Source organism: Athene noctua, chromosome 3 (assembly GCF_965140245.1).
Source record: "Athene noctua chromosome 3, bAthNoc1.hap1.1, whole genome shotgun sequence".
NCBI classification, from domain to species: Eukaryota; Metazoa; Chordata; class Aves; order Strigiformes; family Strigidae; genus Athene; species Athene noctua.
The window spans coordinates 11,701,725-11,719,986 of NC_134039.1; the positions used below are offsets into that span (position 1 = coordinate 11,701,725).

Consider the following 18,262-nt stretch of genomic DNA (forward strand, 5'->3'; position numbering starts at 1 on the left):
CAGCAGGATAAATTAGTTGAGGCAAAACTCCATGTTGTCATGTGCAAATTGTTCCCAATATTTGAATTTCCTTGCTTAAAACAAGCACAGGTGTTCCTAGGCTACTAGGTAGTTGTAACATGAATAAAGTCCAGTCTAGAAAAGAAAGCCCGTAGCTCTCTGTGAATTTTTATTTTTTTTTTTTTTTTAAGCTGAGAAGGAGAGGGAAAGAGTCTTCTCTAAATAATAATTTTGGAATAGTAAAAGTTAGCTCAATTTTCAGAACACCACTGCCCAACCCCTTCTGAATTTCCATCCTAACATTCATGGGGTCCAGTGGAGAATACATGTAACTCCTTATATTTATTTTCCTAATAAATCCTTCCCAAATAGTCTTTTTCTACTCAGAAACCGTGAAAAATAATAGGGATGCAGAAAAAAAAATAAAAATCTGACCACATCTTAGTATATTAAAGTACACAACTGACATATTAAGTAGCCTGTACTGAACTTCTCACCATTGCTGCTACACTGCTTAGGGTGTAGCTATCTTGCCATGATAGTATGGCTCAGGGGTGCTGTTTGGAAGTGAACCTCCCAGCTGTCCCCATTTATTGTGCTCTGGTTCACAGCACAGAAAGTTCTCACAGTGCTTAAACTCGATTCCTCTCAGGTGAAATTAAAACCAAAGATGTGATCTGAGAGTTTACTCCCTGAGCTCCAACTGCTAATAGGTATATAGACCACTGGACTAAGCCAGAGCTAATGGTTACAGTGGGGGTAACCCTACCAACTTCCCTACATAGCTGCTCCTATTAGTCTGCTTGCTACTTTACACACAGGTGTAGGGTACAAAAGTTGACCCAACAATTTCTAAGCTACACTGCAGGACTTTGGGTAGATCTTCCTAATATACCAGTAACAGTACAGCCAACAGCATCACAGTAACCATCTTCTCCAGAAACTATACCTCTTACCCATACTGCTCCGTAAACTATCAGATTTTAAGCTTGTCTTAAATTGAACAATTGGATTTTGTTTCTCTTTGTACAGTCCTTTCTGCCTTTGAAGAGTGGAGCTCAGCTCCAACTAAAATCAGTGGAAATACTTGCAGCTGAGGGCAGAAGCTGAGTGTCACAGGAACTGCATGTACCTTTTCTGGCTTTGCCTCAGCCTCCGTGTCTCTTTTGGTTTTGTTTCTAAGCACTTACCAACGCTCACTGAACCACTCTGAGGTTTTTCAACAAATAAAGTAGATCTTTGGGAGTCATCGCGTTTTTCTGTCTCTTCTGGAGCTCCTTCTCCAATAGACCATACTGAGATGCAGAAAGAGAGGGAAATGTCAATCATCTGAGTGTATTTTTACTCACTCTAAGATACACTTACCTGAACTTACTAAACCCTCTAACCCTATTACCTCTCACTTCAGATGTCCTGAAAGATATGTAAGTTTTTGTTCATACTGACATCCCTTGCTTGGCTGTCACATTGTGTACAATTCCTGCAAGAACTCTACCTCTGTGGTGACAGAAAATGAAACTATCAGGGACAAAAAGAGGGGAACCTGATCAGCCAAGATGGGTACTGTGCAACTCGAATGGCACCAGCATTCAACCATGAGTGCTTTATGGAGGCAATGCACGAAGGGCAGCTCTTTGTTTTTCAGAAGAGATGGAGGTTCTGAAAACACAAACAGCTATAAGCACGAACAAAACACATATGATATATAGTTTTGGTTTCAAGCCCAAACTCAGTACAAGCTAGTTTTTCCTATTTGACCACAAAATAGAGCAGGGATGAAACTTACTTTTGAACCTTGTACTCTTCTACCATGGTAGAAGCGGAGTTTGGGGATCGGTCAATACCATGTCCTGCCACGTGCACTGGCTGATATTTTACAGAAAAACAGTTTGTTAGATGTAAATGATTGTGTCATATGTTCAGACACAGCACCTTCTCTTCAGGGAATTGGGATTTTGGAACTGAAAAGGAACAACGATACTGAGAGAAGTAGCAAGTGAGCAGAAGCTGCCACTGTCTCCCCAGGGTAGAGAACTGTACCCGCACAGCAGTGCATTTCTGATCTTTCGGCTCATCTGAACAGCCCTGGCTTTGTGCTATGCAGTTACATCTCAGGTAAATACATGTAAAACCATGGTCAAAGCTGATTCCTAACAGACAAGGCAGGGAGAGCAAGGCAGTAAACGTCTGTCCGTTACCAGCTCCCTTTCTGCAAAGGCAAAGCATGGGTCTCGTATTTCATGTGAGAACTTGCAGAGTCCAAATGCCATCTCCTTTTTTTGAGGAGTTATCACCAGTGCATAGGGGAAACGGAGTAAAGTCAGTGCTGCCATAGTAGTACTGAAGAGCAGAGCAAATGTGAAAATGTACAGCTCTAATTAAGAAAGCCAACTGTCTCTCTCAAATCAGAATTGCATCTCCCTTATTCCCCTTGAAATTCTAGTTGTTTCAGAAGCAAAAGCAGCTTTTTATATTTTGTCCAATGCTCTTTTGGTTTTGGTTTCATAACTAGCATAAACGAGGAACCAGTCACACAACACTTCTCACTTGGTCAAATTTTAAAATTAAAAGTTCCTTTCCCTGCGCAGTATTTTCTGTAGAAACTAATTTGCCAGAACTCAGAATTGTCTTTCTACTATGTAGAGATTACTGCTGCAGGAAACTTTTTAACTCATGAAAATGTCCATTGCTCACAACTGCAACATGACTCATGACAACCATGGGAAAATGCAACCAAACTGGTTTTATTATCCTAAAATCTACTAGGAATTTGAAAAAAGGTATAGAAATGCTATGAAGTTCTGCTATAAAATCTTTGCCTTTCAGTCTTTCAGTGAATTATGTATGATGTGCCTAACTCCTCTGTGTATGTCTGCTTGTACAACATTTCATACAGGTAAAGACATTAATGTATATCCACACATGTGTGTACACATATATGGAAACATACACACAGACATACAGGAACACAAATATATATAGATACACATCTATATATACTCTCTATGTAATCTAGATGTTTAGATTATGCCCGTATAACATGCTAGTATGTGGAAACAACATAAGAACACGTGAAAGTTACTGGTGTGAACAGAATGATGTGACAATGCTCAGTACAGGACCTGGTCATATGCAGTAACAAACCTAATATGCCACAGGGTGAAATGGAAAAAGGATATTAATAAATGGAGAAGCTTACATAGAGTCATTAATTTGGTACCACATAAAATAACACCTAAATATTATCATCACCTTTAGATACTAACATTTTCCTATTTATTAAACAAACAGAACAGAACGTGGGTTTGACGTTGGCGCAGGGGGCTGGCATAGGCGGCTATGCCAGGTCAGTAACCATGGTTGAAGTACCTGCTGCTCATTTTGTTCCAGAGGCTGCAAATCCTGAAACCACAAAAGTGGGTGTGATATGCGTTACCTGCCAGGGTAGGAAGAAAGAGGTTATGACTTTACTCAGTTTTCCCCACTGTCCTTTGAGCTGTGAGAAGAAGCCATTCTCCTACAATCTCCTGGGGCCCGTGTGTGGGATTCAGGTAAAGCCACTGTCACCCTGTGGGCTGAGGAGGAAGGGAATAGCTGCATATCTATCTATATAGAAATAGATATAGATAGATAGGTATGTATGTATGTGTAAAATATTGATATATGTCCTGTCGTGTGCAGCAAAGCCTTCTCTCATTCCTGGTTTACCTGCTAGAAACCTCTTTGCTGTGGTACTTAAAAGCATTTCAACAGCTACAGCTTGATACTGTATGAACAATGAAATAAAAATTAAATATTATCTAAGAAATAAAGTGTTAATAATAATGGTTGTATTATGTAAATTTTGGAGGTTCTATCATGTTTTTCAGGAGGTCTCACCTGAATCTTTTCTTTCCGATGGCTTAGATATCCCATCTGAAAGGGAAGAGCAATTTAGATGACACCAGCTCAGAGATCACAGTTTATCCGACCTCAGATCATTGGGATTTTAAGAACATTGATTCTTCATGCAAGAAGATTAGACTAGATATTTAGGACCATACTTATGAGGAACTATCAGAATACCAGAAAAAGGAAATGAATGGCTGAGAAAAAAAATCAGAAATCTTTCCTCTTTTCTCTAGAAAATCTAATTTAGTTTAGTTTAATTCCCATTCAAGGCTTCCTTTTTAGTAGTTCATATTTAGAAAGGTTCTGTGAAGCTGATGTTTTCTTCATGATTTGTGTCATTCCAGATAACAGATGAACGTATGTTGTTCAATATTTATCTGAGGGAACAGTACTTTGAGTTATTTTAATAGTCTATTTATTTATCTAGGCTGTGCAAAATAATGATAAATAGTTAAAATTCATTTTTAGGGTTTTGTGATTTACAATGTTATTTATATATTTATCTTTTACCAATAGGGTCCTCTAGTACTGTAGATCATTGTACTGTTGCTGACTTTGCAGATAGCATTCAGCCCAAAGTTAATAATGCAAATTATTTTGGGAGAAATCAGGAAAACGTGATCATTTAGGGCAGTGAGGCTAATTAAGAACATGTTTTTCATTTGACACACTGCAAAACATTTTCTAGTGTTCAAAATCTCTGTTTCATTCACAGTTTATTTTTAAAACACGTTAAGCAAGCAATGGAGAAATTTTGCCTATGTTACATCTATCATGATGGACGCCTGCACTGTTGCATTTCTCTTACTGCCAACAACCAAGGACATTTTATCTGCCAGCTTGGCAGCAGTGACTTGAAGCAGTACATTCAAATTACTTTGTAGGTCATATGGCATAAGGTGAGGTGATATACAGTTATGTGGATACACCTGTTTTGAAGTTGTAAGGCATCTGTTTTATTTGTAATTCTGGAATTTGCTCTCAAGACGAACCTTAAAAATGCACTCCATGTTTGCTGAAAGGAAAAGATAAGGGGAGTTCCTTTCAGAACTGCTAATCGATATTTTACCTTCCAACGGCAGAAGTTCTGCCAAAGACCTCAAGCAGGAACTGGAAAGGAATGTATCTCGTATGAAGGTCTTGTACTTCTGAGTAGAGATTAATTTAATGTAGGGGACTTCAAAAAGCTTTTTCTCTAATTAGCATGTTTTGAGCTCAGTTCAATGGTTTGGAGTCTTTCTTCATTAATAGTCAAGAGAAAAATACATACATACATACACACACAAAGCACTATCACAGTCCTAACCTGCTGGTGGAGTACTAACTGAAGTGTCATCTTCATCTGTGAAAAGAAATACAAATAAAAAAGGACATATAGAAACTGAAAGCACAGACGATCATCTGCTTTAAAACAACTATGTGAAAATGTAAAACCTGCAAAAGAAAGGGAAAGAAATTGTAATAGTCAGGAGCATTCGCAATGGAAGCTTCAAACTGATGAAGAAAGCTTTGTGTAATTCAGTAGCTGAAATGGTCAACCTTAATCTTTCAAGCAAGTAAAGAAAAATGAGATGTGGACTGTGATCTATTATTAAATCATGAGTTTATATGAAAGCTGCTGAGTGGTTCTGTTTGTTAGAGATGTAATCCACAATAAATACAAAAGCCACAATGAAATCAAGGTCAATCACATATCTAACCTGAGGAAGATGCCATTTCTCTGATGTCCATGTCTGCAATTAAAATGTGCACCATATATGCTTTCAGCACCATTAAATCAATATAGGCAACAGTTAAAAAGTCCCCTGTATTTATACTTTGTAATTTCTGTATTAAATTATTAATTTAAAATGCAAGGAATAAACAACTCATTTTTTCCCATAAGAGAACAATTTGAAATAAGAATAGAAATATTATCATCACACTGCATTTTTTCTTTTAATCACACTAAAAGCTGGCTATCATCAGGTATTAAATCACTACAAGCAATTGTTATCCAGGTATTTTTAAATGTTTAATCTCATGGAGTACATTGAGGTATATATTTATATAAATCAAAAGCCTAAAAAACCATGAAACTGGCATTAAACCTGAAACACTGTAGTCATGATTATTAGAAAACCAGAATAAGGTAAAGACTATCTTTACAAGACTCCTACATCTCTCTGAATTTTAGATGTCAACTAGAAACCCCAGACATATCATTTTCTGATATAAAATATGCAAAAAATCTTAGTGTTTTAAAAGCTTAATGATAAAAAATAAAAAGTTAAAATTACTAATGTAGCATTTGAAAGGCTAGAATAAAATAGATATATTTAGGATTTAATGCATATATAATGTAAAGATAGCATGTCTTTTTTACATTATCAGAAAACCATCTGGAGAACATTTCAAGGCAGAAGAAAAGATAGTTGAATAAGAAAAATTTTAATTCTGAAGTTATCCTTTGATTTTGATCTTAAAGTTATAATTTTCCTATATTTTCTCAAGGACAAATGTAAGCATATGACAAAAGTACATATAAAGTATAGTTGCATTTTTGTAAATATTGGTCATATTAATTTTTTATGCTTTCTTAACCACGGAAGGCTAATTGAAAATCTGTCAGTAGCATTTAAATAGCTACCCATAACATTTTACTCATTCCTTTTTAAATGATTCATCAAACTTCTTTTTAAAAATCCCTTGGGAGGAGGATGTCAGTTGTAAAAGGTAGGCCTACACATGAAGGATGATTAATGTGTTATCTTACAAAAAGAATTTATTCATAGAAAAAAAAAAATCATTCAGTGGAAGAGTTCTCACCACCTGCATCATCCTATGGCATAAGCATATGTTGAAGATGTTGATTTCCAGTGAAAGCACAGTAACGATGAAGTCATGTCAGATGTTTTAACTTACTGTGCTAACAACTAAAGGAATGCAAGGCTAAGTAATACTACTGCAAATCTTTCTCCATATTTCACGGAAGTATAAAGTGTACTTCCAGTTCTTTTTGTCAATAATGTCACTATTGTGGTTGATGATGGCTTGAAGAGGTACAGAATATGCTCTCTGGTCAGAAAAAAATAATTAAGATCAATCAGCATAAAACATCTGATGTGATGCACCCTACATGATGATGTATGATCATCACATTATTAAAGGACCACTCTATTTGGCTTCTATTTTCTTTAAACATTTGAAAAACTAAACCAACAAAAGGTGTTATTAGTTTTGCAGAGGGATTGCTGAAGTTTCTCCAGGGTAATCTATCATTTTTCAAACAAAATGTTAACATCAAACACAAACAAATCAAAACAAGCAACATTTCAGAAGTATCAAAATGAAAGCATAATCGAATGTGCTGTAAAGTGAAGGAATATGAAAACAATACATGCCAGTGGAATTGTTTTTACAAATGGGTAATTATCAATCCATCATTCCTTATATCTCAGGCTTCTAGGACGAAATGAACTGACTATTGAATAAAGATGAAAAATGGTTCAACAGATGCTTTCTGTGATGAATGATTGTTTATGTTAGCAGTAAATTCTATTTAAAGACAACAAAAATCAAAAAAATACCAGACTGAGTGGTAGAACTATGATCATTAGTTTACTATCATTATTTTCTCCAAGTAAACTTTTAATGGAACATATTTAGCAATCTTTTGCATGAACAAGAGCTGGGTATGAAGGAGGCAGCTGGTCGATAGGATGTATTACTCTATAGAGATATTTTTTCTTTGGCTTCTATTAATCTATGGCACAGTTTCATTAACAAACAGGATATTTACGTTTATTTCCTTGTATCTAAGTGATCACATTAACTGAGGAGCAGGCCTCTTGGAGCTCCATCAGGAGTAGAGTCTCATAGGGGGAAAGAACACTCCATATCTCAGAAGCTAATGTAAATTTTTTTTATACTCACAGCTAGTGTAATCTCAATATTAAAAATTCGGACTGCTGAGACAGCAAGAGTGTAGAAAAATCTATCAAAATACAAACAATAACTACTGATTTATATGTGAACTACTGATATAAAGAATTTTAGACCTTCTGCTTCCCCTTGATTTGAAATCTACCACACAAAAGTAGGAGCTGCTATTCTTTGCCATGTCACGTTATTGATTAACAATGTTTTGAAGAAGTGGAAAAATCATATCAATGTATTATTTTACTTTTCTATTTTTTAACTGTTTAAAAGAAGACTTGAAAGACATGCGTCAATGTCAAAAGCCCGGTGCTACATAACTGACCAGGGGGATTTTGGAATTGACTCCACTGGAGCAGCATCTCTAACCTGATTTAATCAGCTAACAGAGCTGGGAAACTGATTAATCTTTCTTTGTTGTTCCTTGCTCTCACTCACTGACAACCACGGGAGCTGGCACGAGAGATATGGAAGGTGTATACAGGCAGAACAGTGAACAGGGAAGAGACACTGTTTTGCAGCTGCAGGTGACTTTGGAGGACCTTAACGTTCATCTATGCTACTGCACCCTGGAGCAAGTGTTCAGGACTAAGGCAGGAGGTAGATAAACACCACAAAGAGTGAACCATCTCTTCATGCTACATAAACAAAGAGTAACTCAACCAATTGGCTGAATCGTCTTGGTTTATGCTGAAATTACTGAGCACAGTTTAACCCTTCTGAGACTAAGAGTTTACTTTTCTTTTTGCCTTCAGTTACCCATCTGATTTTCAAAGAGTATTCAGCAGTCCCATAGAGGGGACTTGGCACTTTGGAAATGGTAAATGAAGTACATACATACAGAAAGCAAAGTTTTAGTAGAGAGGTGAATGGATAAGTGAAACCTGGAAAAATACAAGGATGAAATGTGAACATTTTAGTAGATGGTTGGATGGAACCTAGAGAAAAAGGTATCAGTAAAACATGCAGAAATTTTAGTAGCTCTCTGAATGGCTGGGTGTGACCTAAAAAAGGAATGAGAAAATTTATATTAAAATTCAGTTATTATTCCAGCAAGTGGGAACACAATTCTAACAATATTCAATCTGTAAAATAATGCTAAAATTAAAAACAAAGGCAGAAGAATTTAAATTGAATGAGTATGAGATAACATAGTAAATTTGGTGGGATTTCTGCTGAATCACTTTTTTCTCTGCAAATAAAATGGATGATCATATATAGCCTAAATTTTTACAACATTATTTCAGATGTTTTTGAAACTAGAAATGGTATAAAAGATTTTTCTATGCAAGAGCTACTGATTTACAGTGAAATAACCACAAAATAGCAGACTTTATCACACTGTCTGCCATTTCTTAACTTTACAGCGAACATAAAGGAACATAAATATGTAATTTCACACAGACAACTACTAAAAAGAAAGAGAACAGTAAAACAGACACACAGATAGGTATGCTCTAGCTTCCTAACTTCTGCTGTTAACTTTGTCATAGAAATGACGTGAAAATTATGGACTACACGATTTATGTGGAGTATCACGCTTTCCTTCCTAGATGCCAGACTCCAGCACAGCCTGACTGTGCTGCAGAGAGGGATTTTCCCAGGTTACTATGGTGTGCTCAGCAAATAGGTCACAACTGCTATGCTAACACACAGGTATTGCAGAAGTGCTGTGAAATTAGATATGAAATCTTTCCCATCTCATTCCTATTCAGGGAAGTACCCAAATACGTTTTTTCTCAAGCTACAGAAACAGTTTTAGAAATAGCTTGTACAAAAGCTAACCTCTAGCTGGTACTGTCATAATTTTCTTGTTGAACTGCTCATTTTCTGTTCTAAATGACTTTGGACATATTGCAAAAATGGAACCTTTTCCTGTTTTGTGTATTACGCTCACCATTATAAAGATTTTCTTCTGGCAGAATCACTCTAAGAAAATATACTTTCCCTTACTTGGTGATACTCTAACAAAACAGGAGCTGATAGGCACTATATCTAATCTTAAAAAAATTGCTACTGAGTGTCTGGCAATGACATGTACATTGCTTTGCAGAGGTGACAGTTTCACTGGAGTATGGCAGAAGGTCATTCTTCCCATATATTGGTATTCAGACTTTCACTGGAATTATTACTGAGGTGGCTGCTGCCACCCTGGGCTGAAACAGGAAACACTTCCCATATTAGGATCGGAATTTTTTTGGTAGTAAAATCATCTTAGACAGTGTAAGCACCAAGAAAGCATTTTTTCCCTTAGCAAATAACTGTGTTCTTTACAAAATTCAAAACAGAAATATAATAATGTATAAAAAGATAATAAAAGTATTTGATAAGATACCTACCATGTTTTCTTTTTTATTTGGTAAAATGTAGATGTGTAAGCAGTGGGGAAAATATCATTCATGTTCAGATTGAGAACAAATATTTCTCTCATATCAAAATTAAAGCAAGCAGAACTAACTGCTGGAATAGCTTGAGGCAAGGCCTTAATCTTTTTTCCTGTCATTAGGCATGCAAATTATTCTTGAACTGTGTTTCCATTAACAAGATGACAGATTTGGTTACTTGCACGAAATGTTGTGTGTCAAAATAATTGCTCAATTCAAAGATAGCCGGCAAAATAACATGCACTGAATCCTGGTTCAGCATTTTTATTTTCAAACGGGTACTTGAATCACACACTCTCAGTGTTTATATTTTGACTTTGGTGAGAAAAATAGCCATGCACACCTCTGCCAAATAAATCTGCAAGTATCAAATATGCATCCAGTCTGTCTAAAAGGCAAGATTTTGTCTGGAAGAGACCAAAAGCCAGAATATATTTTCAAGCAAGCCATTTCTTGATTTGCCATGAAAAAGCATAACCGTGCCAAATGAAAAGCAAGCATTGCATCAGTTGTAAGTATATTTTGGTCTGGTTTAGCCTTTTATCAGAATGAAGAAAAAAAAGATTATTGCTTTCAAAATAAACAGATGAGCTGTTTGAATTCTACTTCAGCAGGGAGTACAAAAGGAGCAGAATTTGGCCCAGTTCCCTCAAAATGTATCTTCATAACTGGAAGAATTGCCAACAGAGCTGGAGTCTAATCTCAGCAGCACAAAAATATAAATTAAAAATGGAGCTGATTTTTACATGCATTGCTAGTGGAATAGTTATGTGTTTGCTCACAACAGACAATCCTCAAAGAGATTTTTTTAGAACTTGTAATGAGCTCAAGTGCTGGACTTCCAGTGAGGACAGAAAGATGAATGTATGATTTCTCTTTCAGATGAAAGAAAATGTATTGGACTTTGCTGAAAGGTAAAATATGCAATACCAAGTTTCTGTGGTAGAATAGAAACAGCTTAGATGACAGTAGGAGATTGTCCACTTTATCTAAAAGCTACCAATGTGCATAGTATCTGAGTTTTAGCAAGCTTGCTCAGTGTCAACATCCAGGCTCACATAAACCTGCCTTTCTGCTCATGCAAATCAATTGAAATTTGATTTATTAATTAAACATTCTGTATAAATACTATTGCTAAAGTGTCAGTTGTGTTTGCAGAACTTTTTAAGATACTCATAAGTATCATATTTTCCTTGTGCTGGATAAGTCATGCAGAAAAAGGATCCGGGAAGCTTCACATCACACTTCTGAAATTTGGCACCAAAATTCTGAATTAAAGTTCAAGCAATCCAGCATCAGAACAGCATTTAGGAATGTTCTCTTTACTGCCCATTTTAAAAGTATGATTTCAGACTCACCTTTACCCTTTCCAGTTTCACCCTCCTGTGGTGTTTTTTGTTCTGTGTAGGAAGTACAAGTATATTTTTGAGAGGATCTTAAAGTAAAAAGAAAAACTTACACAGCATTATAAAAACCAGCAATATTCTAGGTTCTGCTAGTACTGAAAAAACAAAATTAATGAATTATTGATATACACGTATATGTAATATACAGTTGTAATCCCACAAAGCATTTTACAACTCTGTGTGTATCAATGCATTTTCTATGTTTTGAATGTCGTATGAGATTGAATTTCCTGTACTCTGTGGAAGAAAAATACCAGGTTTTTTTCAGAAGTAGCAGTTGTTAATCTCTTGTTAGTCTCCTGAAGCTTTTAGGCTTCAAAAGCCTTTGAAATTAGTTATATATTGTTAATTTGAATGGAAATGGATCAGACATCAGATACTGTCAAATATTAATGATACCTAGAGCTCCATCACCCTAACTGGTTTATCCTTAAGACAAAGTACACCACAGAGAGAGTTATTGAGGGTGTTCTTAATTCTTTATCATCATCTTTCCTAAGCTATTTGGTTTTAGTTTTCTTGATCAGAAGAGTTGCCAGCTTGTCCTCTACTTCAAGAAGGTGAATGTGAATTATCTTTCACCTCTTATGTATGAAAAAACTTGGACTGTATTTTCAACAAAATAGAAACGTCTGTGCTTTCTCTCTTTCAAGATTTGAAAGGATTCCTATTCTCTTTGGTTTCCTACCTCATTCAATTTGCATACTCGTCAAATCATATGAATTGTGCTGTCTTCAAGGTCTAAACACTCAATATTCTATTGCCTATGAACAATGACTTTCTATGGCAAACTTACCTGTCAGCTGCCTGATATACCATGGGTTTGGATGAAGTTCAATGATTTAACATTGTCAAGGTGAAGGTAAGATAACTCTTACGCCACGGAGAAAATATCTACAAGAGCCTGCTGATATTATGATTATCCTGATTTCTTGTTCACATGTGCATAGCCATGGTAACTATGAAAATAAAACTTGAAATTTGGAAGACAAGTCCATATTCTGGAAGCCTGACAGACTCCCACACTCTTCTGTTTGGATTCCCTAAATTTCCAAGCTCCAGTTGTCAGGTTGTTCATCGTGGCCAGATGGTCAAACCTGTTCCTTTTTAATGGGAATTCTGCTACAGTAACACTTTCCTTTCCTACTAGGAACTGGGATTAGGAGAATTCACCATTCTTGGTAGGTGGTAACATGTCTAAATCTCACCTGAAAACCTCATCAGGGCTAAGTATATCAACCTTCTGGCTTGACATTGAGATCTAGAAGGAACTCTTACAATGACTACCCAAAATTTTCCTGGTAGAGTTCAAAATGCAGATTATGTCCAATAAACTATGTATATGCTATAGCATTTGGATTTTGAACAACCAACTTCCCTCTTTGTGTGGTAGCACTTGGTAATCCAAGATGACAGCATTTTGAGTCGGGCATAAGGAAGCTAGGAGAAGTAACTGGCACTTCCATCTTAGAAGTATCCCAGTTTGGTCTGTGCCAAACCATAAAGGCCTACTGACACCCTAACTGGTTTACAGAAGTACATATATGGGGAAAAGGAAGGGGGTTATAGGAGTGATTTTGTGTTTAATTCTGTGTATTTAAATAGAAACAAATAATTTTTTATTTATTTGAAAATGTTAATAGATTTTTTAAATTTAATACTTCAGAGATGCTATTCCTTTCTGTTTACAAAAAGCAGTTTCTCATTTGAGATCTACTTAAAGGTTAAGACTTATGAAGAACATGAATTCAACTACAAAGTACATCAGATAAGAACCTCAGTGTGACTATTTTGAAATTAATTACTTCAATATCAACTGTACACATTTTACGGTTGAGTAAAATACAGCCAACATGAATAAAATATCAATTATATTTCCTTACAAATGTATGCAATATAAAAGAGTTTGTCCTAACATAAAAATAATATATAGGTTATTTAAACATTAAACTTCTTGTGGCAAATGCTACTAGTCCAGACTTTTTAATTTTTTAATGAAAGAGTGTATCATTTAAATAAAAATGTCTTGAATCAGCCTCGTAAAATGACAATTTTCAAGACTGTAAGTAAATGCAGGTTTAACACCTGAAGAGTATTTGTTCTGTTTGGTATTGCTGCTTAGGTAGCTACACAGAGAATAAAACTTACCAAATGGATAAATTAGACATGCATAATGTGTATTAACCAGCATCTGGGAGTGTAACTCCAGTTACTCAATGCAAGTCAAACCCAGAATTCAAAGGCTTGCCTGCCTTTCCAGCTCCCATTAAAGAAAATGGAGCAGCTTTGCGCAGACCTTCAGCTTTACCTGAAGCCCTAGTCCTCATGAATGAGTTTCACCTCAACTAACTTTGGCTTTCTGGAAGTTATTCACCCACTTCAATCTAGAAAAACAGACTCTTCAGGGGAATTGCCTATACATAGACATCCAGCGACATTTTAGATAGGTTATCCAGGAAACGCCCATTGGATGAGCATGTATGACCCAGGATCTGCTCCACTGGTCATAGGTGGAACACTGGTGAACAACTTGTCCAAGATACCTATTATTCAGATGGCTAAAATTAGGTGAAATGAATCCCATGCTTGATTGTCAGTTTTACTTATGGTGTACCTTTGAGGAGAAATGAAAGGGAGCATTTTGGTAACTAGATGCTGTTCAGAATCAAATTAGCCACAGAATTTAAGCAGTCATCATTTTCCTGTATACTGAAGGACATTTGTATCATTATGCAAACAAGTCTCTCACAAACAGAAACTGAGTCTGAAAAATCAAAATTCAGGCAAAGCAAAGTGAGAATATTTTATTGGAGCAGTCTTTCTTAATTTTCCTACTGTCCTCTCACTTTCAAAAGGACAATGAACACAAAACATATTATGGCTATGCAGTATCTAGGCTCATGCAACTGTTGTTACTGTCGTTAGTGTTACAGTGCAAATTAGCATTTTTGGCACTAACCTGGAGGTGGTGGTGCATTTTCAGTTTCAATCTCTGAAAAATGAGGAAAGAAGACAGATATTGAACTTCAAGTAAAAGCAAATATATGTCACACATCTGGTATATGCTTGTTGAATTTGTCACACATCTGGTATATGCTTGTTGAATATTTTAATGCAGTTCTCAAATTTTCTTTGCTTTCACACAAGTAACACATGGAATCTTCAGAGTGAAATGGTCAGAGGCCTAAAACTTATGCTCTGTGAAGAGAAGGTACTGAACTTGTTCAGTCTAGAGAGATATAATACTCATAGAATCATAGAATAATTTAGGTTGGAAAAGACCTTTAAGAACATTGAGTCCAACCATTGACCTAACACTGCCACGTCCACCACTAAACTATCTCCTCAAATGCCACATCTACTCACCTTTTAAATACCTCCAGAGATGGTGGCTCAACCATTTCCCTGAACAGTCTGTTCCAATGTTTGATAACCTTTTCAGTGAAAAAAATTTTCCTAATATCCAACCTAAAGCTCCTCTGGTGCAACTTGAGGCCATCTTATTGCTTGTTACTTGGGAGAAGAGACCAACATCCACCTCACTACAACCTCCTTTCAGCTAGTTAAAGATAGAGGACAATAAGATCTTTCCCTGACATGCAGGTCATCTACCTGCATGTATTCATCTTAATTTACATAGGTGGGTACTTTTTGTGACCATTTGTCAATTCGGGTTTAGGACGGTTCTGGAGTATCATGGAATCCAAGTTGAATTTCAAGTTTTAAGTCAATTGGTCTTGAACATATGCTTAAATGTATAACTTACCACAGCAGTATGCTTTCTGTCAGATGGTATCCTATGGTTAAGCAAACTTTCCATTAACTGGAATAATATCTGACATGGCTTCAATCATGAAGTGTAATGGATCCATTAACATATGAGGATCATGCACAGAGAATCCAGAGACCTTTCTCTCATTTTCACCACACCATTAGATCTACAGTTCAGTGTTCAGTGCAAACAGAAAGTAAAAAACCATCATCTTAGCTGCTCTGTACAGGACCTGCAGTATGTTTGGTTTTTCTTTCTTTCATTTTAAACTAAATCACCTCCTTTTCATATATGTGATATAGAAAACAGGCTTCTTATTCTGTTTAAATGTTATCCTTTTGGGATTACATGTTCTCCAATCTAAAAACATAAGAACAAATTAACTAAATAAACTTTATTTTTAAAACACTAAAGGAAGATTATTTTCAACTTGTAAAAGCCTTAGGACTCTAGACTGATTGAAAATAGTAATATTTATTGGAGATAGTGCAATGTCTTCAACTACTTGCAACAAGCAAAGATTTAAAAGGTTGAAATCCTTAAATGTAACAGTAGATAGCACTTACTAACCTTTGTCATGTTATGGGTATTAACCTTTGGGACCCCACCTCAGGTCATATTCAGGAAACAAGGTTTCAGTTTCTGGCACAGAAATGCTGGTAAGGCTATTCCTTTGCACTCAGGTCTAAATATAACTAAAGCATGCTTCCCATTCTCAACAAATCCATTTAATGTTTAAAAGGGAGGAATACGTTTAGTACAAATATAATTTTAAGCTGAGTGAGTGAATTTGATATAGTTTAGGAACTTCTAGCTACATATGCAGATGCTATAGCCAATCCTTGTAGAGGGTCTAAAGAGAATCCCTTACGAAAGGGAAGAACTCAGTGTTCTATGTTCTGGTCACAGCACACATCATACAGAATAAAAGGGAGAATGTATATTAAAGGCCAACAGACACAGGGTCTGATAATAGAATAGCTTTACTTGGTTTCATAGCAATTTATTTTTTCTGGTCTAATTACTAATATACTAAATTTTGCTTTGTGGCTTAGGAAAATATTTACATTTTTCATACGAAAATTCCACCACAAAAAAATACATCTTGGAACATATCCCCTTTACTACCATGACATTTCTCACAGCTTCCACTGAGAATAAAATATCATCTCTGTGGCATGGAAGGATGTTTCTTGCATGGAAAAGCAGAAAATTATTGACTGTATACTTGTCTTTTTGAAATTTAGTAGCTAGAAACAGGGAGTATTCTTATGAACACTGAATTACAAAATTCTCCCTGGCTCACCAGCAAGAGCCAAAATTTATAAACAAAAGCTCACCAAACTAAACACTTTCCAGGTTCAAATGAAAGGGTTATGAGCCTTATGAGGGGCTTGCCTTGAGTTTTTATCTCATTTTGAAGGGTATTTCATAGCATTATCACACAGTAGTGTTGGCCAGAAATCACACATAGGTCCTGTCTTACCTGGCAGTAGACACAGATGTTAGCCAAACTCTACAGCACAGACCAGACCTGAAATATTGTTAATATAGTCTAAACTTCATCTCATATATGCAGACATACAAGTAGATACTCAAAACCTAAGCAATGACACAGGCAACCTACTCTAGTTGACCCTGTTCCTAGCAGGGTGTTTGGACTAGACAATCTCCAAAGGTCCTTTCCAGTCTCAGCTATTCAGCAATTCTGTGATGGGATGATGACTGAAGCCAGACCAAGAAGTCAGTGGTTTCTTTCCTAAACCATAATTCAAGGCTGTTTGGGCTATTGCTAGGAAAAATGAGGCAAGAACTGAGCTCAGGGGAGAGACCTGAAGTATGGTGTGGGAGGAAAAAAGGAAGGGGGGGAGTTCCAGGCACTGCGGGTGGCAGAGACATGGGAGATACTTCAACATAATCTTTTGACCATGTGGGACCCCTTTCATGGTCATGCTTGGCTTACAGTTCCATTCCTGAGGACAGCCAGGAAAAAAACCATTAATAGCACTGAGTAGTTTCCACCTCCCCAAAGAATGATAGCCCTCTCTGGCTGACCTCTGCAACAGGCTTGTCAGCCAGGAAAGGGCTCTGTGCCCTCAACCAGCAGCTTACGGTTGTGCTCCTTCCCTAGGAGACATGCTCACTGGAGTTCCCAGATGCCGTTCCCAACAGCCCCATTGCCTAATATGGTGCTCTGTCAAGGCATTGTCAGGCAGGCGGGTGGTGGAGCGTTGCCTCCGGCATGCCCTCCCCGGCCCCTTGGGAGCAGTGTTCTTCACTGGGTTGTAACGATGCCTCTTCAGCTACAGGGGAAACAGGCTGCTGAAGGTCCAGTTACCACTGGAATGGTACCATAACTTCAACTGGGCCTTCTACTAAGCAACCAAAGTTAACTTCTGCCTCACAGTTTCTAAGACAAAAGGTAATGGTCTCTTCTTTGCAGTTCTTTATTTAAGAAGTCGTGTCATGCTAAACATAGACCTCGGGTTATTCATTGGTTGTGAAATTTGTAAAGCGGCTGGCTGTATATCACTCTACAGCAAGAAAATGAGTTAACTTAGCAGTCCTTCCTTTCTACGAGGCTACTCAGAAATAATAGTATATTAAAAAGTGTAGTTAGCAAATAAAGTGAAAACACAACTGTCACTTGGATAATATCTCCAGAAATGCTTTCATGCTTCAGTCATGTCATGAGAGGCATTCAGGATCCAGTTTGACATAGGATATGAGCACTTAGAGCCAAGACATTTTTATTTGTGATTTATAATTATACACGCACACATACACTCTTGAAAATCAGCAGGAGATGCAGCTTGACCTATTACCAACAATTTCCATCACTGTTCCACATTTACTATGTTCGATTTTTCAGATAAAATAAGACTTAAAAT

The 18,262-nt window shown here is 36.6% G+C and overlaps 1 protein-coding gene across 1 annotated transcript in view; it reads right to left on the reverse strand.

The window, feature by feature from the left end:
* The window catches only part of MYBPC1 (myosin binding protein C1), a 57,354-nt gene extending 42,354 nt beyond the window's left edge, over nt 1-15,000 (reverse strand). Inside the window, exons 1-6 of the mRNA XM_074901154.1 lie at nt 14,966-15,000; nt 14,559-14,623; nt 11,552-11,593; nt 5,198-5,233; nt 3,880-3,915; nt 1,191-1,295 (exon numbers count right to left, since the gene is read on the reverse strand). Coding sequence (XP_074757255.1) covers nt 1,191-1,295; nt 3,880-3,915; nt 5,198-5,233; nt 11,552-11,593; nt 14,559-14,623; nt 14,966-15,000 — 319 coding nt within the window. The remainder of the gene's footprint in view (nt 1-1,190; nt 1,296-3,879; nt 3,916-5,197; nt 5,234-11,551; nt 11,594-14,558; nt 14,624-14,965) is intronic.
* Between the last annotated feature and the right edge of the window lie 3,262 nt (nt 15,001-18,262).